We start from the raw sequence: 26,389 nt of genomic DNA, 5'->3' as shown, positions 1-26,389 counted from the left end.
CCAATAACAAGCCCACACAAAGGACCTTTTGTGGGCCTCTGGGCATCAAGAAAGGCCCTGGAAATTAGCCCTTACTGATGATACTGTTATTGAATAATGAGAGAAAGACTGAGGAAGTAAGGCACAAAACAGCACATTTTGGAGTTTTACCTCCATTTTGAGGCAGAGAGGAACCCAGAAGACAATATCCTACACTCCCAGGGAAAGACAGATCAAAGACTCCTAATTTTTCTTCCACATTCCTCTCCCTTTCCATAGGAGAGGCTTAGGTGGGAGAGTAGGCAGTGCACAAAGACTCTGGCTCAGCCTCTGCTGCCTTCCATGTCTTCATCTTGGGTCTCTGGTGCTACTCACTACCCAGAGCTTTGCTTCTGGGGTGGGGGCAGAGTGGGCCTGGGGGCAGTAGGTGCTGAGTCCAGAAGAAGCAAGCAGGCTTTCTGAGAAGTCAGGGGAAAAGAGAAATTCACTTCCCTACTTTCTGTGAGGTGGGCTGGAAAGAGCCTTGGAGAAGAGGTTTGAAACCTGGCATTCAATTTCCCCTCTGGTCCTCACTTTCCCAACCTGTAAAACAAGCATAAGAGCCGCGCCTCCCAGGGTTGGGGAGAGGGTCAATCAAGTGTGATGAGAGATATGGGAGTACCTGTGAACTGTAAATTTTCCACCCAAAGGTGAGAGCACCCTGTTATCATTGAAGGAGGCCTCTGTGTCCAGATGCGCTGGGGGTGGGGGGCAGACCCTTGTGTTCATGGAACTGAAGGATGTGTATCTGTGCATCTGTGCATCTGTATGGGGGTGGGGAGGAAGCAAATGAGGAAGCAGGTAACTGGAAGATCTCAGAGTGACAGGAGAAAACTGGCCTTTCTTTGCAAGGCCTTAAGGCCTAAGGATCTGCAAGGCTGCCCCCCCCCCCAAGACTCCACCTTGGAGGAGGGAGGGTGTATGTGGAGGTGGGTGGGAAGGGAATGGACATGATTACCCTGGTGCCCTCCTTCACCTCATTTAGGCAACCTGCTGAAGAAAGCAGGTTAGTGGAGTAAACTGGAAGAGTTAGGTGGGAAGCAAATTGAGGATGGCTGGTCTTAGAGTCAATCTGGTCCTTTCACCATTCCTGGTAGGAAATCGCGCTAGTTCACCCGTATGAATCTAGGGCAGCCAGTGGGCGGCAGGGGTAGGGGGGTAGTTGGTGTTCACCTTCTCACTGGGTGGGATCTGGGGACTGCCTGGAAGAGGAGTGGGCCTGAGCTGGGAGTTCCCACCAGCATGGTTGCCCCTGGGAGTTCTGGGACAGCTTTTATGGTGACTGGCAAGAGGGGAGGTTGATGGGTGGGCCAATGCTTGTTCAGAAGAAGCTCCACTCTGCTGAGCTGCATGGAGAAGGTGGCCCAGCAGGCCCAGCCTGGGGTTGGAGGTTGGAAATGAGGGCGGAGGAGGATGGGCTGCTCTGACCTGAGCATTTCCCGCAAGGGAGTCCTGCCCCCAGTCCCCTCATCCCAGCTGGCATCATGCCTGGAATCACTTAGAACCTCAAGTAGCTGCTGCCGGACACCGCCCTTGGGGCCTTGGGGCCACATTTGGTAGGGGGCGCCTGTTTCTCACCCGACCAGCCCAGATTCCCTTGAGGGCTCCAGACCAAGCCCGCAGCGACGCTGCAGCCCCTGCTGGCAGTGGCGCAGGAAGGGCTTTGGGGGTGGGGATTCAAGGAGCAGCTGAGCCCAGGACACAGGACAGCGGCTGTCTATCCATCTGGCTCAGTGGACAGTTGGGTGCGCCTGGGACTGGGCCCTCCCACCTTCCTTCCCGCCCACTTCCCCTTGGAGGGAAAGGTAGCTGTCCTGAGCAGGCCTTATTCCCATCTGAGTAGCAAGAGCAGATGTATCTCCGTGGCGCGTCTCCCGGGTTCTTACCCCTCCCAGACGGGGAAATGGATGGAGGGCCCGCCACCCCCCAGCCCCATCTCCATCCCCAGGCATTTCCGGAGTGTGGGATGGGCGTGGGGACCTGGTGGAAAATGGTACCCTTTAGCACCCCTGTCTCTGTATCCCAGCGCCCAGTAGTTGCGAGGGCAGTGTAGGGTGGGTGTGTGGTGAAAAGAAGAGTTGTGGTCACCCTGTGCATCTCTAGCTCCTATCCCTGGGGCATTTATGGTAGGAGCCAGAGAGCGTGGAGGCACTGGGCGCCAGACCAGTGCTGACAGTTCACGTCTCGGGCTGGCTGGGGCGGGAGCAGGCCGGGTTCAGCTCTGCCCTTCCCTCCCCGGTCTGGATGCGGGCTCAACACTTGTTAGATTTGCGCAATGTGCTAATTTTGTCCTGTTCCGGCTCAGCAAGAAACCAACGTTGAGGAGTGCCTACTTTTTCCAGGTCGTTCTGGCCCTGTGGAGGCCAGTCACGGGGTGGTAAAGAGGGGAAATGCAGTGGCCTCGGTCCCGGAAGAGGCGCGGTCGTCTTTTCCTGCTCCAAAGGTGCTGAGGTCGGTATGCTCAGGGCCGCTAGGGTCCAGAAGAGGAAAACGTGTCTTGGTAAGAAGATAGTACAATTCCTGCTTGTGTTTGTTCTCTTTGTTTTCTCTACTTCTGTTCCATCATTACTGAAATCCATGGGTTCTAGCAGAGTGACTGTCACAAAGCATGTCTTTAGAAAATATTGCTGAAATGACTTTAAAACCAGGCATGCAACTCTACCTTTGGTGACCACTAGAGAGAGCTGAAAGGCAGGAATCAAAAAACCTTCTAAAGCAAAGTCTCCTCAATCCCTGCAGGAATTGTGCCTCTGAAGTCTCCTCCACACTTCAGCTTATTAGAATTTCAGAATTTACTACCTCTGGCCCTGGTTCAAACCAGCACCTATCCTATCTAGGTACTAATGTCAGACACCAGGGATTTGTTGGGAGCATTTGTAAACCCTGTCAGCTGGCCTGCTCTGCTTCTGTGAAGTGGCAGGGAGCTGCTGTCAGACATGAAAAGGCCCCGGAGGAAAGCATATGGTCATAAAAATTATGGGATTCCACAACTTTGAAACCTAATGATCCTGAGTGATCAAACACAGACTGGAACCCTAGGGCTACTGGGGGAGGGGATGAGGGGCAAGCGAACTTTGCTGCCAGAGCCTGGGGCCAGGCAGCAGGACAAAGTAGTTAGTCTCAGTGGGAAATGAGACTGGCATCTAAGGATGTCTGCGCTGAGTCACAGAGAGACCAACAATAGCCAAGAGCTAGGTGGTAAACCAGCCTCTCTCCAAGAAACTAGTCTCCTCTCTTTGCCTGTCCTTTGCCCAGTGTGTGGTCATAGGGAGATGGACTTTATTTGTGCCTCTTGGTTTCTGAGGATGAAAGGGACCAGCTCTCCAAGGCCAAGACTGCATGAAGGTCTGGAGTGCTTCGGAAGAAAGAATACCAAAAGTATATGTCAGTTGGGAGTGAAAGTAATCACGAAAAGTTAGGATATGCTGAAAGTCAGACTTGGTTCAGATTTTATTTTTACTCAGAGCTGTTCCTGCTGACACTCTTGTGAAAATGGTGTCATTACATAGTTGTTGGATGAAGTGGGCAACTCAGTTTCACCTCTTTGGGTCAGTTTTTCTCATCTGTAAAATGAGGGGGTTGGTCTGGATTAGAAGTCAGTGATCTTAGTTCAAGTCTCAACCTGCTCTGTCGCTGATGAAGTGCATGAACCTGCTGTAGTCCCTTCCTATCTCTAGGCCTCAGTTCTCTCACTTCAGCTTAATGCACACTATAGACCTGGGAGACTCAAAGGTTACTCCCAGCATTATCATTGTTGTAGGCCTCTTCTGCATCACTGTCAATGTCTGTTGCTGCCTGGCTGTGTAAGCCATGTATACCAGTCCCTCCAGGTTCCCCAATCAGTAACAAGGGAGAGGAAAGGGGGCCTGAACTGCATTATTTCAAGGTCTTTGCTAATTTTCAACATGGAATGTTTGTAACAAGGTGGTGACCTTGGCGAGGCCTGCATGCTCACTCAGCCACTAACCAGTCATGTTCCCATTTTGTGAAGTAATCATTTTTCCGCTTCAGAGCCCCCTTAAAAATCCAATCCTGAGCAGCCTGCCGAACTTCAAACCCCCATGTAGCTCACTTTCAAATTTCTGCTCTCATAGAGTATAGATCCTGGCAGAAATTTGATTTGAAATGAGATTTCAGTCCTGAAACCAGACTTCCTGCTGTTAACCAGGTTAAAACTATTTCATCCTTGTAGGCAACTTACATACCAAAGCTAGATTTTTAGGTGTTTATTTTGTTCCAAACCTTTTGAGGATTTAATTAATGTACCAGGTCTCAAGTTCTCATATTTTATTCATTCTTCTAGATTTGGCTATGGATTCATAAGAGGCTGCATCCTACCCTAAACATTAATACTGTGCTGCTTTCACCAACCAATATTCTCTCCAAAAGCACACAAGCCCACACATGCATGTGTGTAGAAGTAAATTGACACCCTGCTGTGTTATGTGACACCTGATAGGGCAGATTTGGGACCTGTGAATGACTTTCCTTCATCTGGAGAGAAATGGGTGGTAGCCTGATTCTTAAGAGCTATTCCCACCCTGCGGAACTGCCCTCTAGTGAGTTGGTGGGAGTGGGGCAGGAAAAATGGAAACAGGGTGCTTGAACATTTTCAATGCTCTCTTCTGGGGCCCAACTTCTCTTGTTCCACTGCTGTTTGAGCTGTTAGGATAGTAATTAGGCCCCTTCCTACCTGCAGAGCCAAGAATCAGTGTTTTCCTTTGATAAGAGCTGAACTGGGACCAGTGGAGGGGGATCAGGACTTTGACCTTAGGTGTGGCCATCAGAGGCCAACAATGCCGCAGCTGCCTATTTGTAATGGAAAAACTCATAGATAGGGACCACTGTCTTTTTTGGAGCCCCTAAGGGGCAACCTCATCCTCCTGGCCCTAGGATGGCCGTGGCTTGGGGTGGCAAGTTACTATTAGCTCTAAGTGACAGCCAAGAACGCCTAGCAAGAAGATGAGAAAAGGTTTGAGTAATAGGAACACAACAGACCAAGGCACAGAATAGGGAGAAAGAGACACAAAGAGGCTAGGTGAGGAGAGAGGTTGAGTTCCTAATGAGGTGAGTTGTGCTAGCTGGACACAGCAAGACTTGCTTAGAGTCTAGGCATAGGGAATCATCTGGCAGCTATTTTAGAAGGTGAAGGTGGTCCAGAGTCTACCTTTTCTGGCATCTTTAATGCCAGCTAACCAGAGTGACCCAGGATGCAGAGCATGGGGGACACATCAGTTGGTAAAGGCTAGCAAGGTTTAACCTTCTTAAAAGAAACTATCCAAACCTTTGTGTAGCTGCTGCCTCTATCTTTTGGGGATCCAAGTTGGGAATTGGATTTTTCCTAAAACAGTCTCTTTCCTGGTCTAGCCCAGGTGGAAATATTGACCTGCTGTGAGTTAGGACTTCACCAGGTCAATAACTATTGCCCCCTTCCCATACCATGCCATCTCCCTGTCATCAGACCTCTTCTGCCTGCTGAGATGAAAGGGGTTTCTTCACATTTTGACAGATGGATATAAGGATGGGGAGCTGGGATAGATTAATGCATTGGCCTGGAAAATCTGAAAAATCAGTGAGTGCTGTTTAAGGCCCTTTCCCTGGGTGATATTCTACTCTTCCAGTCTATGATTATAGCAACTTGAGCCAAAAGGCGAGGTGTGGCTCAGCCTGAGATGAGTGGGATTGATGCTATGATTAGGGGTGGGCTGGACCAAGGTGAGGCTGCTTGGCCCAAGCTCTGTGTCTCTCCTTTATTTAAGCACCCATGTGTCTATGACAGTCATAAAAAGAAATAGAAGAGAAGTGAGGAGGAAGTAGAGGAAAAAAAGGAGGAAGGGAAGAAGAAGGCAGACCAGATGATGGGGAGACTATCTATACACTTGTAAACTAACAGCACCTACAGTTCTTGGGAAGCCACAACCCTCAGAAACTGAGGCTAAAAAGGTTCCTTGTCTTATTTTATCTCTCTGTCCTTCCCTCCACCCCTCCATCAGTGACTCTTAAAGTAAGATGGCAAGGAGCTTCTCAGCACACAGAGGCTTGGGTCTTCCCACCAGACTCCTGAGGACACAGTAGCACCTTTGACAGTTGCTTCTATTGGGTGACTAACAAGCTGGAGCCAAGAGGCCCCATGCTCCTCCTCCCCCAGGGGTTAGAAAGTATAGGGGAGAGGTTCCAAAGGCCAGGGGCTAATCCAAAGCTTTTCTATACCCTGGGAGGAGAAGGACCCTGGCAAGTTTGAAGGCATTCACAAAGAGAATTTGGTTACTGAGTTTGGAACACCTGGAGCTTTGGCTCCAAAGGGAGGGTCAGGTGGCTAAAATGCTGTGTGCATAAGTTTGGGAACAAGTGTGCTGGTGGCAAAAATGTAAATGCTGAGCAGGGTGGGGTGAAGGGTAGGGGTTGGAGAGGAGCACACAATAACAAGGAAGAGGCATTAGATTGGTTCCTCAGGGGTGGGGGAGCCTGGCAGCAGCTCCCCACTGGGGTCTGGGTCAGGGGCCAACATCTTGTCCTTGCTGGAATCCCTTTGCTCTTTCTTGAACATCCTTTGATGCATCAGAGGGACGAAGAAGAGGATTACAGCTCCAATTATTGGGGGCACACCAGCAAAGTAGAAGGCCACATGGTAGTCCCCAAAACACGTACGGAGGAGGCCTGAAACAGTTGAGAGAAAAAAGTCAAGCTCAGCTTTGCCCTACTGCCCAAAGTTGCTTTCTGCCTCTTCTAGGGGCCATCATAATACCTATACAGAGATTTTTGACCTAAACTACCTTGACCTAAGGAACCCCCTCAGTTGAAATACTTCCAGTTGTAATAAATCAAACCTCTATTACAAAGGCAGGTGACTCCTCCAATGTACTGGGGCTTCATTATGAAAGAAGCTAATGAAACTTCTCTTAAAATTCTCCATTTGTGACTTTCATGAAACTGCAGCTAATTTGTAGTCACTCCTAGGTATGGAGTTAATTTAAAAGAGGAAAGCTAATTTAAAAGAACTCCATAGAAGATGGCCAAGCCTTGTCTTGGTTCACAGTGCTATGCCCTCCCACCCCAAACTTGGATTAAAGTGTTCTTGTGGAAAAATTCAGTCAAATTCCTATTTGCTCTTTCTCTTAAATTCCCATTTGCCATAAGAAGGAGCTGTATGTGTATCCTTCCTTCCAGCTACAAATATGGTTGGTTCCTCTGGGTTTCTCTAAGTCATAAATATCATGGATGTGTTTGACATGGGATGCTAGGCCTCCTCTGCTCACCTTCAGAAAATACTACTGAGTAAAGGCACATAGGCTCTTGTGCTGCTTAGGAGGTAAGAAAACTGGAAAGAGATATGGATTCTGGAACCCACTTTTGGGATCAGCAGCTGGGTAGAGGCTCCCCTCCCCCAGTGGGCAGTGTGACTGGCACACGGGTGTGACTGGAAGCTTTTGCCACTGTCACACAACATGACCAGAGACCTTTTACAACATCTTTCACAGAATTTGTGTTCAAGGAATATTTGTTGAGTTAGCCCAGTTGGCCAGCCTAGGAGAAGCTAGCCTATAAATTAATATTTGCAATAAATCCTAGAGAAAGGAAATAAAGTTCTCTTTCCATTGGTTTTCCTTATTTCCTGTGTTTCCTGGGGTACCAACAATGCCCTTATTGAAGAGTGGAGAGATAAACTGGGAGTGCTGAAATATAGCAAGCCAAAACGTTGCTCACTGCCTACTGGAAGTGAGCCTCCCTGGCCCACTCCTGGGATGAGGCCTTAATCAAATCTCTTCTACAGGCTCAGTTCAGAAGCCAGTAGAGGAGAAAGGGGTGTCACTAAGTCTTGATAAAACCAGGGTCCACTTTCTTTTTTCTTCCTGCCCAGCTACCTTGCAAATAATCACTTGCCTGTGAAGAGAAAGGGGACACTAGATCAATAGAATGGTCAAGAAGGCCAAACCCATTTCTCTCTCCACCCTCTTGGAATCAGCCATGCTGTCTACAATATAACTCCATTGAAAGAGATATGCAGCCATGAAAAGCCTATTCCCCAAAATGAATCCATGCATATATACGGTGTTTATTCTCTTTCACCAATAGTGGTGTTTCATGTACTCTGACAGGGCTGCTTAAACAGAGAATAAGAGGAAAGGGAGCTTTAAGCAGACGTACTTAAGAAAGCTACGGCCCAGGAAAGACAGGACTCCCACACTCATACCCTCCCTGTAATATCAGCCTCACCTGCAATGGGGGGCCCAGCAATCATCGGCAGGGCCATCATGCCCAGGAGGTAGCCAATGGCCTGTGAGGCCTGCATTGGGCCCACCAGCTCAAATGCGATGGGGGCCATGATGGTGATGAAGAAGCCATCACACAGGCCCAGGAAGAGGCAGACAACGATGAGGCCCCCGAAGCCCCGGCACAGGGGAATCATCATGGACATCAGGCCCAAGAGCAGGAAGGAGATGACCTAGAGGAGCAAGGGCCTGAGGTTGGTCATGTTATGCTTGCCAGTCAAGACCACATAGAAAATCATACTTCTTTTCTCAGGGTCTCATTCCTACCATTTATAAAATGAGGCAGCAGGGTGCCAACAGAGAGAGTAGGTGGACCAGATAGTTACTTAGGCCCCTTCCAAGTCCTACATTAAAGGATTCAAAAATTTTAAAAGATCTCCTATTTAACCGTTAGTCTATATTGTTCCTGTCAGTGGGTTTGTTAAGTTCATCAACTGGTTTCTAGAGAGGATAAGAAGTGTCTTGGCCATGCCATGTGAGGAAATCTCTTTGCTGGGGAGACTTCTGAACTTTGCCCAGGCTGTTTTGGGATATTTAGGCAGAATTTAGGAATAAGAACCCAGATACCTCAGCTTCTTCTCTAGGAGATTTATGCATGCCTGTAAGATAAAACCAGACCTACCTATCAACAACCAACCCATAATGGTATGGCAATTAAGAGAATACCATTATATAACACAAAAGACCCCATTAACTGATTTCAATCAACTTTATTTACTACCTTTTGTATCTAGCTGCCTCTTAACATCCTCTATGAGGCCCTGCCAAAGTTTGGAAATTTTTAAAATCCCTCTTGGAACTGAGAATCAAGTCTGAAGAATTGGCCCAAAGTGAGGCTGTCCTGCAGATTGTCACCATTTCCTTTCCAACAGACTGTCCAGGGGCTTTACACCAGACACATGTACCTGTCTTCTCCAATAGTAGAAACTACAGGATCTAGTGGATGGCTCTTCAGAATACATGAAGCTATGTATACACTACTTTCCTCTCCCAGTCCTGTACCCAGGGAGAAAGCGGGGCAAATTCCTATGATGGAGTATTTTGAGTAGCTCATGAGAAAGAAGTTCATCCATTGTCTTGTGCTTTCAGCCTGAGACACCAGCAAGATGAATTCAGACAAGTCACTTTCCCTCTCTGGGCCTCAGTTCTTCATTTGTGAAATGAAGGAGTACGACTCCAAGCTGATTGCTTCAGCTACAACATTCTAAGATTGTTTTATATTATTCTAAGTGGTAAAATGGGGTTAAATAAGAATGGAAAAGGGGAGAGAGTGGTGGGTGGGTAGGGTAAGTGGTCAGCGGAAGCACTGGGCCCTAAGCTTAGTTCTGCTTCTGACTAGCTAATGCCTCTGCTGCCATTAGAACTCCCTCTGCTCAATAGAAACCAAAAGCTGATCAGGCCCTACCTCTCTCCTAGGGACTGTGGTGAGAAATGAGCTATATGGCTAGGCAAGAGCTACTGCCTCTTCTTGAGATAAAGCCCTGGCCCAGTGCTAGCTTACCCATATTTTCAGTACCCTTTGGCATCTTGGAGCTGCTGATACTGACAGGAAAAATACACAGGGGTGGCATGTGGAAGAGGCTGGGAAAGCCACACATAATCCAATGTAAAAACCCACCCAGATAAGGCACTTGCTGATATTTGCACAAAAATTCAAAATTTCATAATTGGTTTAGCTCAATTATAGGCTTTTGGTTTGACCTTGGTCAAGTCTCTTATTATCTCTGGGACTTGGCTCTGCCTTCCATCACTTAGGGTAAAGTGGAATATGAGAAAGGCATTAAATAGGAGTTCAGCTCTGCCACTACTGCCTGTATGTCTTCCCCTCAGTTTCTCCATCAGTATAATGAGAGATTAGACTGGATGAATCATAAGGGCATTCCTATCTCTGACAAAGCAGATTCATCAGTTCTTGCAAACCTAACACAGAGTTCATTATAACAGAAAACTTTGTCCAAGACATCTAAGGGTGTTTAGGAAAATGCTTGGGGTTGTTAGAAGGCAGAGAAATTCCTGATGTGAGTGTAGTTAGGCCTCCTTGGAAATGATTTTAGGGCTTTCTTAGGGGAGTCAGAACTCAAGCACTTTCTGATGGATTATTTGTGATCACATGTTTTCTGGGACTGATATTACCTCTCCACAAGGTTTCACACTTAGGCATCTTCTAGTAAACCCAACTGCAGGAGCAAAAACCATGAGCTGGGTCTGAAAGGCAATATTGCTATGAGGTAGGCAAAAATAGACAGCTTAAGCAGTAATCTGTATTCAAGCCAGACCAGAGGTAAATTCACACAGAAAGTGGCCTCTTGTGTCTACTGCCCCCAATATGAGGTTATTTATGTCACTATCAGAAGGATTAAAACCTTGCATGGCTATAGCATTTTTTGACTTCCCAAAGCCTGGTCATGCCTATAATTGTTTTAATCCTCACTTGTGAGGTGAGGAAGGAAAAGTAAGAATTGTTCTCATTGCACAAATGACTAAAGTGAGGCCTAGATAAGAGGAGTAGTCTGGTATTCTCTAGTACTTTTTTGTTTGTCAACCAAGAGGATGGAATTTAACAGCCAGTGTTTGGTGCCAAGTATCTCTAGAAGTATAAGAGATGATGGGCCTGGGCCTGGGCCTGGATCTGGGCCTACAGGAGAGAGACACTGGGCCACAGGGTATTACACATGCCCAAGATCCTCCAAAATTGTGTAGGGTAGCCATGAGATCACTCCTCACTGGTGGCAGCATCTAACTCCTGGCCTCACTTTCCCTGTTTCAGATGGGAGAGCCATTATTAATAAAATCTTTCTTTGAAAATGTTCTTAGAGGTTCCATTTATACTGCTTTCATTGGATCCTCACTCCATCCTGATGAAAAAGGCAGAACAAGAATGACTGTATTCATTTGAAAGCAAGGCAGACTGATGCTCACAGAACTTATTGACTTTCCCATGTTGCACAAGCTGGCGTCAGAGCTGAGGCCAAGGGCACAGCAATGACATGACCTACCATTCTATCCTAAAAAGTTGGGATAAACTAGAATCTGTGGCAGTATTCCTCCCAATAGTGGACAGGGTGGCCACACTCACCTGCAAGTAGATCTTCTTAAGTCCAGGAATGGAGTCACTGACACGGCCTGACACAAGGCGCCCGACGCCTGAGGTAGCCCCAATACACACCAAGAGCACCCAGGTCTGCTTGATTTCCGAGAACTCCTCTTCCACATACTTCATCTGAAAAGCATCGCATCAGACCCCCAAGGACAGGAGAAAGAAGAGGAGCTGACTGGTTAGCTGTTGGCATATCCGGAACCCTCTACTGCTTACTTCTCTGGACCACAATGAGAACTTCTTTCCTTGTAGCCCTAGCTCTGGGACAAACTCCCTGGCTGTTACTAAGAACTTAAAAGCTGCATATTCCCTGGTTCTACATTCTGGGCTTTTGCACACAGCTGAGTGGAGTGGGTGTCTCCAAGCCCCTTCTAAGTCCTGGAAGGAGAGAATACAGCCTTAACAACTGAGAAAATCCAATGGTTCTCCTACAACCTCCCCATTACCTGACCCAAAACTGACAGACTGGGGAAACAGCATGTCACCAGGGAAGAAGGATCCACCAACTTTCAGGGACACTTTTAAAAGTGTGTTTCAAGAAACATGAGGTCTATGGAAGATAACAGAACTACAACTGGCAGTTCTTTGGCCATATAAGTTGGGTGGATTCTGGTTAAACAAAACTGAAGAATTTGTTTACTGCAGGATTTTTTGGTACCTTTAGAAGATTGCTACACAACATGAAGCTAAAGAGGTCAAATATATGTTATTGTCTAAACAAAATCCTTTGACCACAAAGACCAGCATTCCATTGAACACACTTTTAGAAAACTCTATCCTTGGGTCATCTGGGCCAGTCTCCTGCACCCCAGTGGTGCTTGTCTTCTGAAAATCTATCTATCTAGACTTATCAGTGGGAGAAACCACAGGCATGGGCTTTCCCCTAAAGAACTCCCCTTATTTCCCACTGAGCTCTTCCCTCAACCTGTGCTCTTTCCCACTCTGAGTCTCTCCAGCTACTGTTTGTTTTGCCAAAGGTCTCCGTTTTGCACTATCAGTCCTTCACCCTTACCCTCTGGGACTTTAGGCACATTAAGGGCAGGTTCTTGGGGCCAAGCTTGGTGGGCCCACCCTGATATTCCTCACCAGGTGTACATAGGGAACGAAGTAGCCAAGGGCAGCAGCAGCAATCCCGAAGGCCCAGATGCGGTAGGTACGTTGGCGAAACACTCGCATGTTGAAGTACTTCCTGAGTTGAGCCAGAAAGCGCTGGCACACGGTATGGACACCTCTCTTGCTTGGGGTGTCTTGGGAACTGGGCAGGAGGGGCCGGTAGGTGAGTGAAAGCAGCGTAAGAATAAACATGAAGGTACTCAGCACCTGGAATGTTTGGGCGAGCTTTATCTTAGCCCCCAGCGTTTTGATGAGAAGGGGGAAAGATATGGAGAAGATGCTACTCCCAGCAGACACTACACCATTGGCCAGACCCAGGCGGCGTTGGAAGTAGTGGCCCAGGATGACGAGAGATGGCTGAAAGGCGAAGGAACAGCCACAACCAAAGAGAATCCCATAGGTGAAGTAACGCAGGCTTAATGAGCTGTAGGAGAGACACCAAGAGCTATCCTCAGCAGCCTGACCAGAAAATTCACCTGCCCTTTTCCCTTCCCCCTCCTGAAACCTGTATCCTCCCACCATTATCCCACAACCCCACTTACCACTGACCCTCAGACAAGGAGAAGGACCTTCTGATCCCCATTTTGCTGATGGGGAGACAGGCTCAGAGAAGTAATAATTTACCCAAGGTAGCGTAACTGGGGGATCAGCAAAGCTTAGATTTGACTCCAGGTCTGTATGATTCTATTTTGAGTCATAGCACCCAATCAAAGAGGATTGTTCAAAACAAAGTCAGAGCCAACTTATACAAAGGCTGGATGAGGGGCTACAAGGAGTAAGTCAGTGCTTTAGAGAGAACAGTTTCACCTACTGCTCACCTAGACAGCATAGGTCAGCTGGTAGCCAAAACTTTATCCCAAGTAACAACAAAGGCCTGCAAAGAGCCAAGATTCTGGAAGGTTGAGACCCTCAATAGGACTCTTCAGTGTCTTTCTCCATGGTCAGAGCTCTTAATATTTCAGAGAAGGTCTGGTGGGCTCCTGAGAGATAGCCCATCCTCAACTTACCCAAATTCTGAATATCTCAGCATAGCCTAGCTGCTTGATGGTAAATGGAGCCTCAAAAAAGTTATGGCTCTCACAAAGTAACACAGATTCTGGATTAAAAATCTTAGGCCTGCAGTGGCCATAAGCCTCTGTAACAGAAGGCAAAGTAGTCAGCAGGGAAAAAAGGCCATGTGAAGGTTAGCTTGGCCAGCCACCTGCACCCCCCAAAATATTGGCACAACCTAGTGAGGAATTTTTTTTCTTTTTGAAGCCTCCACATATTTTGCAATAGTTTTTATCTGACCATTTAATTATCTAATAACCTCCATGATCAGGCAGTTCCTCCCCATAGATAGAGCCAATCCTTATACTAAAAACTGGGCTTATGCTGCAGAGATGATATGGTGATTGCACCCATGATTCCAACAACAGCAATCAATACCATTGCTTTCCATCTGCTTGTACTCACTGGGTATGAGCAAAGGCTTCGGGGTGCCTCCACTTGGAACATATAGCTAAGCCAACTGCTCCTCTTATGTCAGATTCTTTGGGGACTGCTCCCAAGAGATTTTAGGGACTCATTGGGATGGCATGGGCCAAGGATCTTGTTTAAGGGACAGGAGTTAGACCTGGAAAGTGAGGGCCAGTGAGGGCATGGGGTTCTGTCCAAGATGCTACGTGGTAGCTCTATTTCTACCCGCACCCCCAAAACAAAAGGCCCCTAAACAGGCTTGCCAAGTCCTCCCCAGCCCTTTCTGCATTCTGCTCCATCTCATACCACCCAAAGAATTCAGAGCCCTGATTCAAACAACAGGAAGGAAGGATGACTTGGAGCCCTAGCCACAAGCAGAACAATTTTTCCACTGGATATGAAGCCACCAAGAAAATTTCTTGGCTTTGAAGGTATTCTTCCAGAAAAGGCAAAGGGGTTGGGGGAAGGGCTTAGGGGCCCAATGAACAGGATGCCTACTCCAATGTGCCTAAAGAACAGTGCCAGAAGAAAACACGCCTGAGCTCCTTCCCCTTCTGTAACAGCTCATGTGAATTGGAAGGGAAATGGGATCCGTATGTTGCTCATTTGTTTACACTTTGCTATTCTCGTCCTTACAAAACAGGCCTCTGCTGTGTAGTGCCGAGACTGGAGCTGCTTCTGAGGCCTAGCTCCTTCCCACAAGAAGCCAGACACCAGTTTGCTGAGGGCAAATGAGGCCAACCACTAAAGAGGTTCTGAAAGGGTTTGGAGCCGCTTCCCAGGGAGGACTGAGCAGGTTCCAGGTAGGACATGGTTTTCCCCTCTTCTGTCTGAATTAGGTGAGACTGAGTCAAGAAAACATAGCAGGACAGATCCAAGCTCTGCTGGAGGGTAGGCTGGGCAGCCAGAAATGCTCAAGTCATAAAGAAATCTGGCTCATCCACCAAGGGCCCAGTTGTGGCAGAACACTATTATCATTCTCTGATGTGAGTGGAATCTTAGGCCTAGAGAACATAACCATGGTCCTACTCTGGAGAGCAAAGCTCAGAATGCAACTCTCTGACAAATTAACTGTATCTCCAGGCCAGTATTTTCCTATACCAGCCCAGGCAGATTAGAAGTAGGAGGTACCATAACTTTCAAAGTGTCTTTGGCAGAAAGTTGATGGAATCCCATATTTCTCAGTTTGTGGTGGAAGGTTTTTACCTCTGCCCTCAACTACAGACGTGCTTCTGCAGGGTTGGCAGAAAGAAAACAGAAAATGAACCTGTAGCTTGCTCCTTGCCTGACACTACTAAGTTCTGCCACTGGAACCAACAGGACCAGAGTTTGACTCTAGCTTAGGCCTGGCTGGGTAGCTCAGTGCTGGGTTTGTACTTCAGTAGGGGGTGCTGCTAAACATCCGTTTTCATGCCCAAGACATGAATCTTTATCTATCCCAAACTGCCCATGCATTGGCAGCCAGGAACATCTTGAAAGGGGCCAGAAATGCTAAACAGCCTGAGGCTTAGCTGACCTCTTTTTAGCATAAGATTCCCTCTGGAATACTGTAATGGTAGGTGTCCACATGAGTTTACTCTAAAAGCTCATTTCTGAGAAGGCAGATGAGGTCATGAGATGTGTGGTACATTGATGGGGAATAAAATGGCAGAGCTGGAAGAGACCAGAAAGACCATCTGGTCTAATCCCTCTCATATTACAGATACAGATATTGAGGCCCAGAGAGGCAAATGGTACTCATCAATTGTTCCATAGCCATTCAGTGCCCAAACTGGACATGGGCCCAACTGTATGAACTCCCAAACTTAGACTCCTCCTACCACTTTGAAACTCTTGGGTCCTCTTTGGGGATATTCCCTAACAGTGGGCACTAGGAACCCTACCTAGATGAATCCAATCGGATAACGAGGATTCATCATGGAAAGGGCCACAGAGGATTCTACAAAGAGAAGAGTGTCCCTAGTTGAAGTCCAGAAAGAAGCCAACCCTCAGGCTTAGGCAAATGTCCAGCAACTCCTAGCCTTACCTGGTGAAGGAGCTGGTATGGAGGCCAATGAAAGCGATAGCAGCACCCGTAGTTGCTGTGATTCGGCAGCCCAAACGATCAGTAAATATACTCACAATGGGAGAACAGAAGAAGATCATGCCCATCGAGAGAGCTCCTACCCATGCTGCAGAGAAAACAAGCACAAAGATACCTTAGCTTAATGTGGTATCTGGTGGTATGACTGGTATCTGAATTCTTCTCTGGCCTTTCGCAGGAGCATTGCATCAGTCTGCACTGCCAGCCAGTTACTCCCTAGTGGCCAGAGAGCTTGGGCGATTTTCAAAGTACTTGTAGCAGGGCAATGTGAGAACCAAGAGTCTAGTTTATAAACACATCCAGAACTTTGGAGCTAAGGCAGGCGGTCTCTAAAGATCAAGCCAGTAATGAAGCCTAACTAGCCACCACACAGCTGTACATTTCTCAGCCTCTTTGGCTGTTTAGTAACACTACTTGACTAAATTCTAACCAATAGAATGTGGTTAAACATTACTTTCAGGCCTGGACCATAAAAATGTCCCATCGGGTTTCTGCTTTCTGGTGGGTTATAAATGCAGAGTGACGTTGGAAGCCATGTATTAAGACTGGCAGAACTGCAATCAGTCTATCTGGGTCCCTGAATAACTACATTGAGCAAAGTTCCCCTTCCCTCTCCAATATGGAATCTCTGTCCTGAATGATGCATAAAAGGTAGAGAAATTTTTTGTCCTTTAAGCCACCAAATTTATTTATTGTTACATCCAGTTTTTTAAAAATTTTTGTTAAATTTATTGGGGTGACATTGGTTAATGGAATTATGAGTTTCAGGTGTACAATCCATCATCTGTATATTGTATTGGGTGTTCACCACCCCAAGTCAAGTTTCCTTCCATCGCCATTTATATCCCCTTTACTGTCTTCAATCTCCCCTAACTCCCATTCCCTTTGATAATCACCATACTGTTGTCTGTGTCTATGAGTTTGTTTCCTTGCTTAATCCCTTCACCTTTTTACCCAGCCCCACAACTCTGCATCCCTCTCACAGCTGTCAGTCTGTTCTCTGTATTTATAAGTCAGTTTCTATTTTGTTTGCTCGTTTATTTTGTTCATTAGATCCACGTATAAGTGAGATCACATGGTATTTATCTTTCTCTGACTGGTTTATTTCATTTAGCATAATAATCTCCAGGCCCATCCATGCTGTGACACAAGGTAAGATTTCCTTCTCTTTTCTAGCTGAATAGTATTCCATTGTGTAAATGTACCACAGCTTTTTTAGCCATTCAATTTTTGAGGGCCATTTCTTACAGCAGTTAAACAAACAGAAACTAAAACAAATATTTCCCTCCACTACCATTTTACTGATAAAGAAACAGGTCCAGAAATGTAAAGGAACTTATCAAAGGTCACACAGCAAGTTAATGGCAGAGCTGGAACTCAAACCCAACTGTCTTTATTCCTAGTCCAAATTAATCATATTATTTTATATCTTCCATTGGGATGAATGAAACTTCGCATCATTGGAGGTGTGCAAGCAGAGGCTAGATATAAAACAAGTTACAGTATTCAAGCATTGGGGTCATATTGGGAGTAGTCTACATTTTAGGCCCTTCCAGGGATGCTAAACCAGATCTATAGCCTTAGGCACTCAGCTACTTGGCTTTGGGGCTAAGAAGCATGGGCATTAAGCCTTTCACAAGCTAAGGTAAGGCTCATCTTGAAGATACTAAGACTAAGGAGCAGGGAAGGTCACAAATATAGTACAGGTTCAGGTACGTGAGAAATGCTCACAGTAAAAACTGGGACACAGGTCCTGAGCAGCAAAGCGAGGCATTTATTCACGAGTCTGCAGAGCTGGACACACCACCAGCCAGGAGAATGTGCGCACAAAGTAGACAAAGAAAACTGGTTTTATACTAATGTGATTAGCTCCCCCTACCCCTTCCCTTCTCCCCCATTTCTCCATTACTGGTTAATCCGGGTTCACAATCTAACACAATTAACTACTTAACTCAGGGTGTGATTAAGTAAAGGTAATCTAGTTATAGGTCTACCTCCAGCTTATTTGCAAAGTTATCTAGCTACATCTTCCCATTTCTCTGTGTTTGGTGACAACAATCTTCCTCCTTTTGATCCCAGAGATATGTGTGAGGAGCTGCGGAATGTCATTTCCTTGCCCCTTTTCCATGATTCATCTGTTAATTAACTCCTACTGGTTTGAGAGTCACTGGCTTGCTTCTTTATCCCTAACAGATACCACCCAAAGATTTCTAAGGACACTGTGCAAGAAGGTCATGTAACCATCATACCGACATTTTTCATCCAAGCCCATGCTGGGCAAATCCCTAGCTCCAAACTTAAATAAGAAGAGTTTATTCTGTTTAAAAAGCTCTTAAGTGTCTATAACAATGCTCACCAGGGAGGAAGAAATTTGTCCTTTTAGTTATGTTCTTCCAGCCCATCTCTCCTTGCTCAGACCTCAGAAAGAAAGCTCAAGGGTTTTTTGTCTGTTTGTTTGAAGGCTGTTATCAAATTTCATCTTGGGCCTCTCTTTTCTAGGTTAAATAATCTCAGTTCTTTTAACTGTTCTTCTTAGCCTTAATTTCTAACTCTGTTATTACTTTCACAGCTCTCCTCTGAACACATTACAAGTCTTCATCATCATAATCAGAAAACATTGAGTATCATCTGAGCAGAGCACCAGGCCAGCTTCTGGCTCTCTTCAACTGTGGAGGCCCAAGTGGGCCAGAGAAGGGCAGTCTGAGTGAGATCCAGGCTAGCCCCCTGCCTTTGTCTCTTACTTCAGTGCCTAATAGGTTTTTCAGATCCCCACTGGGAAAATTTTCTTTGCTGTGGTGCCATCTTGAGCCCTACCTGCCTGGCTCTTAAAGTACTGGCCTGGGATAGCAAGGAGACCCGAAATCTCATCACAATTTTACCTCTTACCTTGCAATTTCACTTCTTATCATTGGTGGGACCTTGAGCAAGTCACACAGCCCTTCCCTAATTCTCAGTCTTATCATCTGTAAAAGGGGAATTAAAATTCCTGATGTGCCTTCCTCAAAGATTTTGTTAATGAGATTAGGTGTAGTACTATGTATCAGAGAGCTTTGTAAATACTAATAGTCACATCATATATAAAAATTAATGCAAATGGATCACAGACTTAAATGTAAAACTTAAAACTAAAAACTTCTAGAAGAAAGTGTATGAGAAAAATCTAACCTTTAGTTAGTTGAAAATTTCATATATTTACAAAAGTGAGATTCATAAAAGAAAAAAATTGATACATTAGACTTCAAAATTTGAAACTTCTGCTCTTTCAAAAATACTGTTATGAAAATGAAAAGGCAAGCCATAGACTGGGGAAAATATCTACAACACACACATCTGATAAAAGACTGGTATTCAGAATCCAAGTGTGAGTTGACTCGCACAAATCAATAAGAAAACAATCCAATTTAAAACATGGGCAGATTTGAACAGACATTTACATACACAAACACACAATATGAATGGCAATTAAGCATATGGAAAGGCGCTCAATATCATAAATAATTCAAGAAATGTATATTCAAATCACAATGGGATATGTACCCTCTACAACCCCACTAAAAAAGCTTTTTAAAGCCCTGGCTGGTGTTGCTCAGTGGATTGGGCACCAGCCTGCGAACCAAAGGCTCGCCTGTTCAATTCCCAGTCAGGGCACATGCCTGGGTTGCGGGCCAGGTCCCCAGTTGGGGGTGCATGAGAGGCAATGACACATTGATGGTTCTCTCCCTCTCTTCCTCCCTCCCTCCCTTCCCCTCTCTCTAAAAATAAATAAATAAATAAAATATTTTAGAAAATCACAAGACCTAGTACTAATGAGGATGTATAGGAACTGGTAATCTCAAACACTACTGATGAAAATGCAAGAGAGTATAGCTACTTTGGATAACAGTTTGGCAGCTTCTTATAAAACTAAACATATAGCCTGGCTGGTGTGGCTTGAAGGGTTGCCAGTTTGATTCCGAATCAGGGCACATGCTGGGTTGCAGGTCAGGTCCCCAGTTGAGGAGGGTGTAAAGTCTGTGTCTAGATTTTCTTTTTTTGCTATATGTAGATGCCCAGTTGTTCTAGCACCATTTGTTGAAAAAACCATCTTTGCTCCACTCTATTGCTTTTGCTTCTTTGTCTGTCTCTGGGTTCTCTAATCTGTTTCATTGAGCTATTTATCAGTTTTTAAACCAATACCACACTGTCTTGAATATTGTAGCTTTATAGTAAGTCATGAAGTTGTGTAGTGACAGTCCTTCAGTTTTGTTCATCTCCTCCTATTTGGGGTCTTTTGCCTCTCCATGTAAACTTTAAAATCAGTTTGTTGATATTCACAAAACAACTTGCTGGCATTTTTATTGAGATTGCATTGAATCTATAGATCAAGTTTAGAAGAACTAATATCCTGACAATACTGAGTCTCCCTATGCATAAAAATCTAATATCTCTCTATTTATTTAGTTTTTGATATTGTTCATCAGAATTTTATAGTTTTACTCATATAGATTTTATACATATTGTTAGATTTATACCTAACTATTTCATTTTGGGGTATGCTAGTGTAAATGGTATTTGTTTTTAATTTCAAATTCCACTTGCTTATGGTGGTATATAGGAAAGCGATTGTTTGTTTTTCCAGGATACTTTCAGATTTTCTACATAGATGATTGTGTCATCTACAAACAAAGGCAGTTTTAGTTTTTCCTTCCCAACGTGTACACCTGTTATCTCCTTTTCTTGTATTAGCTAGAACGTCCATTATGATGATGGAAAGGAGTGGTGAGAGGGGACATGCTTGTATATACCTGATCTCAGTGAGAGAGCTGCGTGTTTCTCACCATTAAGTATATTAGCATTGTTTCATAATATAGATTTTTTTTAAATAATCTATTTGGTTTTTACCTTTTAAAATTTGAAATAATTATAGATTCACAGGAAATAGTCAAGAAAATCCAGAGAGGTCCTATGAACCCATCACCCAGTTTCCCCCAATGGTTACGTCTTATGTAATTATGCGACAATAGCAAAACCTTGAAATTGACATTGGTACAATATATGTATTAAGTTCTATATCATTTCATCATGTGTTGATTCATGTAACCACCACCACAATCAAGATACAAAACTATTCTATCACCACAAAAATCTACTTTGTACTACTCCTTCATGGTCACATCCAATCTACTCCTCTACCATCCCTAACTTTGGCAACCACAAGTGTGTTTGACATCTCTATATTATCTCAAAAAAGTTATATAAGTGGACTCATATAGTATATGACCTTTTCAAATTGGCTTTTTTACTCAGAATAATTCCCTGGAGATACATACTTGAAGTGAGCATTTCTTTTAAAATTTTCTATCTACTCTGCCAATCTCTGTCTTCTAAATTGGTAAAATATTTTCAAGTAGAGTTGACATTTAATATTCTATTAGTTTCAAGTGTACAGCATAGTGCTTAGACATTTGTATAACTTACAAAGTGATCCCCTCCAATAAGTCTTGCACCCACCTGACACCATATTTATTTATTAAGATATATTACTGACTGACTAGTGTGCCTCAGTTGGCTGCACCTCCTCCCACAAAGTGAAAGGTCACCTGTTCAATTCCCAGTCAGGGCACATGCCTGGGTTGTAAGTGCAGTCCCCGGCTGGGGTGTGTACGAGAGGCTCTGATCAATGTTTCCCTCTCACATGAGCGTTTCTCTCCCCTTGCTTCTCCCTCCCTTCGCCTCTCTCTAAAAATAAAACACTTATAAAATATTACCGACTGTATTTCCTCTGCTGTACTTTACAAACCCATGGCTATTTTGTAACTATCAATTTGGGTTTGTTTTCTTGTCTTTTAATTGGAGCTTTTATTGTATTTTTTCCATTACCATTTTAACCCCCTTATACCACCTCCCCCTGCAATCGCCACACTGTTGTTGATGTCCATGAGTCCTTTTTCTTTTTGCTCAGCCTCTCCACATCCTAACCTCCTGCCCTCCTCATAGCTGTCATCTGCTCTCTATCAATGAGTCTGTCTCTATTTTGCTTGTTAGTTAGTTCAGGTTGTTCATTAGAGTCCACATATTAATGAAATCATATGATATTTGTCTTTCTCTGACTGGCTTATTTCACTTAGCATAATGTTCTCCAGGCCCACCCATGTGATTGCAAGAGGTCAAATTCTCTTCTTCTTTTTTACAGCCGAGTAGTATTCCATTGTGTAAATATCCAATAGTTGTTTTATCCACTCATCTACTGATGGACACTTGAGCTGCTTCCATATCTTGGCAATTGTAAATAATGCTGCAATGAACATAGAAAGAACAGTGCTTCTGTTCTTTTGAATTAGTGTTTTGGGTTTCTTTGGGTGTAACTACCAATTTGTACTTCTTAATCCCTTCACTTTTTTCACCTAGCCCCCAACCTCCTTCCCATCTGATAACCATCAGTTTGTTCTCTCCATCTATGAGTTTGCTTTCTTTGTTTATTTGTTTTTTAATTCCACATATAAGAGAAACCATATGGTATTTATCTTTCTCTCTTCAACTTATTTCATTAGCATAATACCCTCTACATCCATCCATGTTATCACAATGGTAAGATTTCATTTTTTATGGCTGAGTAATATTCCATTATGTATACGTACCACATCTTTATCCATTTGTCTTTTGGTTAGAGAATTTAACCTATTCACATTTAAAGTAATTATTGATAGGTATATAGTTATTGACATTTTATTAATTGTTTTCTGATTGTTTTTGTCATTCTTCTTTGTTCTTTTCTTATTCTCTTATATGCTGATGACATGCTATAGTATTGTGTTTGGATTCCTTTCTCTTTATTTCTTGAATAGCTGTTGTTGATTTTTGGTTTGTGGTTACCATGTGCTTCATATATACCAAGCTATGTTTATAGCAGTTTATTTTAAGTTGATGGTCACTTAAGTTTGAACGCATTTTAAAATCACTGCTATTTTTACTCCATCCACATTTATGTTTCATCATTATTTTTTACTTCTTTTGTGTGTGTGTTTGTGTGTATCCCTTAATTTACTGTTGTAATTTTACATGATTTTTCTACCTTTGCATTTAACCTTTATACTTGCTCTAGTGTTGGTTAACCGCTGATTTTATTATGTTTGCTTTTGTCAGTGAGAATTTTTTCTTTGCAATATCTTCTTATTAATACTTTTAATTTTTTCTTCTTAAAGAAGTCCCTTTAATATTTCTTGTAATGCTGGTTTGGTGGTGATGAACTCCTTCAGCTTTTTCTTGTCTGGGAATCTCTTTATCTCTCCTTTAATTCTAAATGATAGCTTTGTTGGGTAATTTTGGTTTTAGTTTTTTTTCTTTCTTTGATTACTTTTAATATTTCATGCTGGTTTGCCAGCCTAAGGGTCAACCACACCCATGTTTTTTTGGTAAGATTTTATTTATTTACTTTTTTAGATAGAGTGAAAGGGAGGGAGAAACAGAGGGAGAGGAACATCAATGTGTGAGAGATACATGGTTGCCTCTCACACGCTCCCAACTGGGGACCTGGCCCGCAACCCAGGCATGTGCCCTGACTAGGAATCAAACTGCCCACCTTCTGGTTCAGAGGCCAGCACTCAATCCACTGAGCCACACCAGCCCAGGGCACACACACTATTTTTAGCAGACTCCTGTCTCTCCCTGGTGGATAGAATCCCCGATGAGTTTCACAGCCTGTTCTTATAAGAGTTCCTCCTCCCAGTCCTGGTGCTCTGTGCAGTGAAACCCAGGAGGATGCTCTTCAGGGAGGACCTTTGCGGCTGAGATAGCCTTTTCAGTTTTCAACCACTCCATGAGACCCACCCTTTTTCACATCTCTGCTGTTCTTGCCAGTCTCAATGTGTCTTCTTCTATAAAGCCTTAATTACAAGATTTCTGTTCAGCTAGCCTTCAGTTGGTTATTCAAGTTGATTGTTCCATAATTTAGTTGTAATTCTGGTTTGATCTTGGGAGGAGGTGAGTTTAACTTCCACCTGCTCCACTGCCATCTTGGACCCTCGCCTACTCACTGTTTTCAAGATTGTTATGTATGAGTATTTAGATTTTAGAAGTTTGACTATGATGTGTTTTGGCATAGATTTATTTGAGTTCATCTTTGGCATTCACTTGCCTTCTTGATATTTTAGGTTTGTCTTTTGCCAAAATTGTGGATTTTTCAGCCGTTATTTCTTTCAGCACTTTTTCAGTCCCTTGTTTCTCCTCCCCATCCAGGAAAACGCTAATGGCAGGAATGTTACACCTTTTATTACAGCCCCACATTTCCTCTGTGTTGTTGTCTATATTAGATAATTTCTATTATTCTGTCTTCAAGTTCATTGATTCTTTCCTCTGTCCTCTTCATTTTGTTGTGAAGCTTATTCATCAAGGGTTTTGTTGTTGCTGTTGTTATAATTATTTCAGTGCTTGTATTTTTTAGTTCTAAAATTTTAATTTCTTTTTTCTTTATATGTTCCATTTATTTGCTGAGACTTAGCATTTCTTCATCTGTTTCAAAAATGATTATAATTGCTCATTGAAACATTTTTTATGATGGCAGCTTTAAAATCCTTGCCAAATAATTCTAACATCTGTATCATTTTGGAGTTGGTGTCAATTAATTTTTTTTCTCATTGAAGTTGAGATTTTTGTCTTTGATGTGACAAGTGATTGTCTATTGTATACTAGACGTTTTGGATATTATATTATGAGACTCTGGATCTTATTTAAATCTTATATTTTAGTAGGCCTTCTATGATACTGTGCCAACAAGGCACCCACCTTATTATTGCTAGATGGAGTGGAAGAAATGGGGGTGGAATCCATGTTCCCTGCTTAGCCTCCATTGACACCCTGGGCTGGATGGGTGCTTTCTTGCTGCTGAGCAGTGGTTTGGTGTTCAAGGTTTCCACTGGGATTCCTCTGATACATTCTTTGCTGGGAGAAGTAGGGGTCCCTTGCTACTATTTCCTCCAGTACTTCAACTGATACTATACCAAGAGATGGTGAAAGCCCTAATTTCCTGCTTGGCCATTACTGCCATCACCTTGGCACCTCTCCAGGAATGGGAGGAGAGTTGGTGGTTACAGTCTGAAAAGGGTGAAAGTCCAGGCTCCCTGCATGGTCTCCACTGACTGTGGGGGAGGAGTAGGATGAAATTCCTGGCTCCCTACTCAGTTTGCTCTGCCACTATCTCAGCATGGGAGGGGCTGGGCAGGTTGAGGGACCTTGTTACAGCTGGGTGAATTTAGAAGCCTAGGTTCCCCACTAGGCCCTTCCTAGTAAAGGTCAGATGAAACACATTTTTTCTATGGCATTTGGCTGGAGTAGGGCAGTTATTGTCTATGTTTTTTGTCTTCCTAACCTACCTTTTACCTTTTTTTTTTTTTTTGCTAGATAAATCAGGCTTTTAATGGGGCTTATTTTGTCTGTTCCTATTGGCATTTTTGGGTTGGTGGCTTCTTCAGCTCCAGGTCTAAGATACATGAGGCAAAAAGAAAACTCAGGTAATTCACTGCTGTGTTGTTCCTTGGGTCCTGAGGTCCTGAGACCATCAGCCTTTTTCTCTCTACCCTTCAGCCTTTTATATTTGTTTCATATACAATGTTTAGGGTTTTTTTTGACCATACTTCATGGGAGGAATAGGAAAAAGTACCTTAATAGAGTTTTTAATGCTAAGGGTATATATATTTTAAATGAAGCCACTCAGATATGATAGTCATGTATTCAATAATTATTGAACATGCTCTCTGGCAGAGGAAAATCCAACAGGCATTGAGGGTGATAAATAAATGACATATAGTCCTTGCCTTAAAGGATATTACAGTAAAATAAGAAACACATTTTTAAAACACAGGCCAATGAAATTTTAAAATTTCATAGTTCAAGACCAGAGTAAAATTTTCTATTTAAAGATTTTGAGACAAGTCAAACATTCCAAGTGAAAAAAAATTTGCTATGTTAAGGGAAAGTAAGGTAATTAAAAGTTAGATTAGTGACTGAAGAACAGCATGATTTAAGAGAAAGTATGTAAAGGATTGTTAGCAGAAAACATTATCAGAGGAAATTTAGTACAAGATAAGTAATCAAGGGATGTCTATATTTAAAAAAGGAGACCCAATACCTGTAATAATGATAATTACAAACATTTTGATTGGTTACCCTTTACCTTTCTTGTACTCAATTTTCTTTCTTCTTTGGAAAATCCAAGGCATTGGTAAAGGAGTTCTAGAACTCTTGACAGTCCTTGGGCTCAAAGTTAGGGAGTTTTTGTTGTTCCTCATATTACTCTTGCTCTCATATGAGGAAGACAAAAGATTTGGATAAAGCAGCTGAGACATGGGAGAGTTTGGAAAGGTGAAAAGTAGATTG

General features: G+C 43.8%; 1 protein-coding gene across 2 annotated transcripts in view; it reads right to left on the bottom strand.

The window, feature by feature from the left end:
* Positions 1-3,450: 3,450 nt before the first annotated feature.
* SLC16A2 (solute carrier family 16 member 2) overlaps positions 3,451-26,389 on the bottom strand; it is a 93,271-nt gene continuing 70,332 nt past the window's right edge. Inside the window, exons 2-6 of one of the 2 annotated variants that reach the window (XM_090264992.1) lie at positions 15,983-16,127; positions 12,472-12,922; positions 11,365-11,508; positions 8,233-8,461; positions 3,451-6,675 (exon numbers count right to left, since the gene is read on the bottom strand). In XM_090264992.1, coding sequence (XP_090121118.1) covers positions 6,455-6,675; positions 8,233-8,461; positions 11,365-11,508; positions 12,472-12,922; positions 15,983-16,127 — 1,190 coding nt within the window. In that variant the 3' untranslated portion in view covers positions 3,451-6,454. The remainder of the gene's footprint in view (positions 6,676-8,232; positions 8,462-11,364; positions 11,509-12,471; positions 12,923-15,982; positions 16,128-26,389) is intronic. The other variant, XM_090264991.1, reaches the window with a different exon arrangement.

The sequence above is a fragment of the Furipterus horrens genome, unplaced genomic scaffold (genome assembly GCF_987537825.1).
Source record: "Furipterus horrens unplaced genomic scaffold, mFurHor1.1.pri manual_scaffold_17, whole genome shotgun sequence".
Lineage (NCBI taxonomy): Eukaryota > Metazoa > Chordata > Mammalia > Chiroptera > Furipteridae > Furipterus > Furipterus horrens.
The sequence above is the reverse complement of the archived record's forward strand: the minus strand, read 5'-3'. Positions and strand labels throughout refer to the sequence as shown.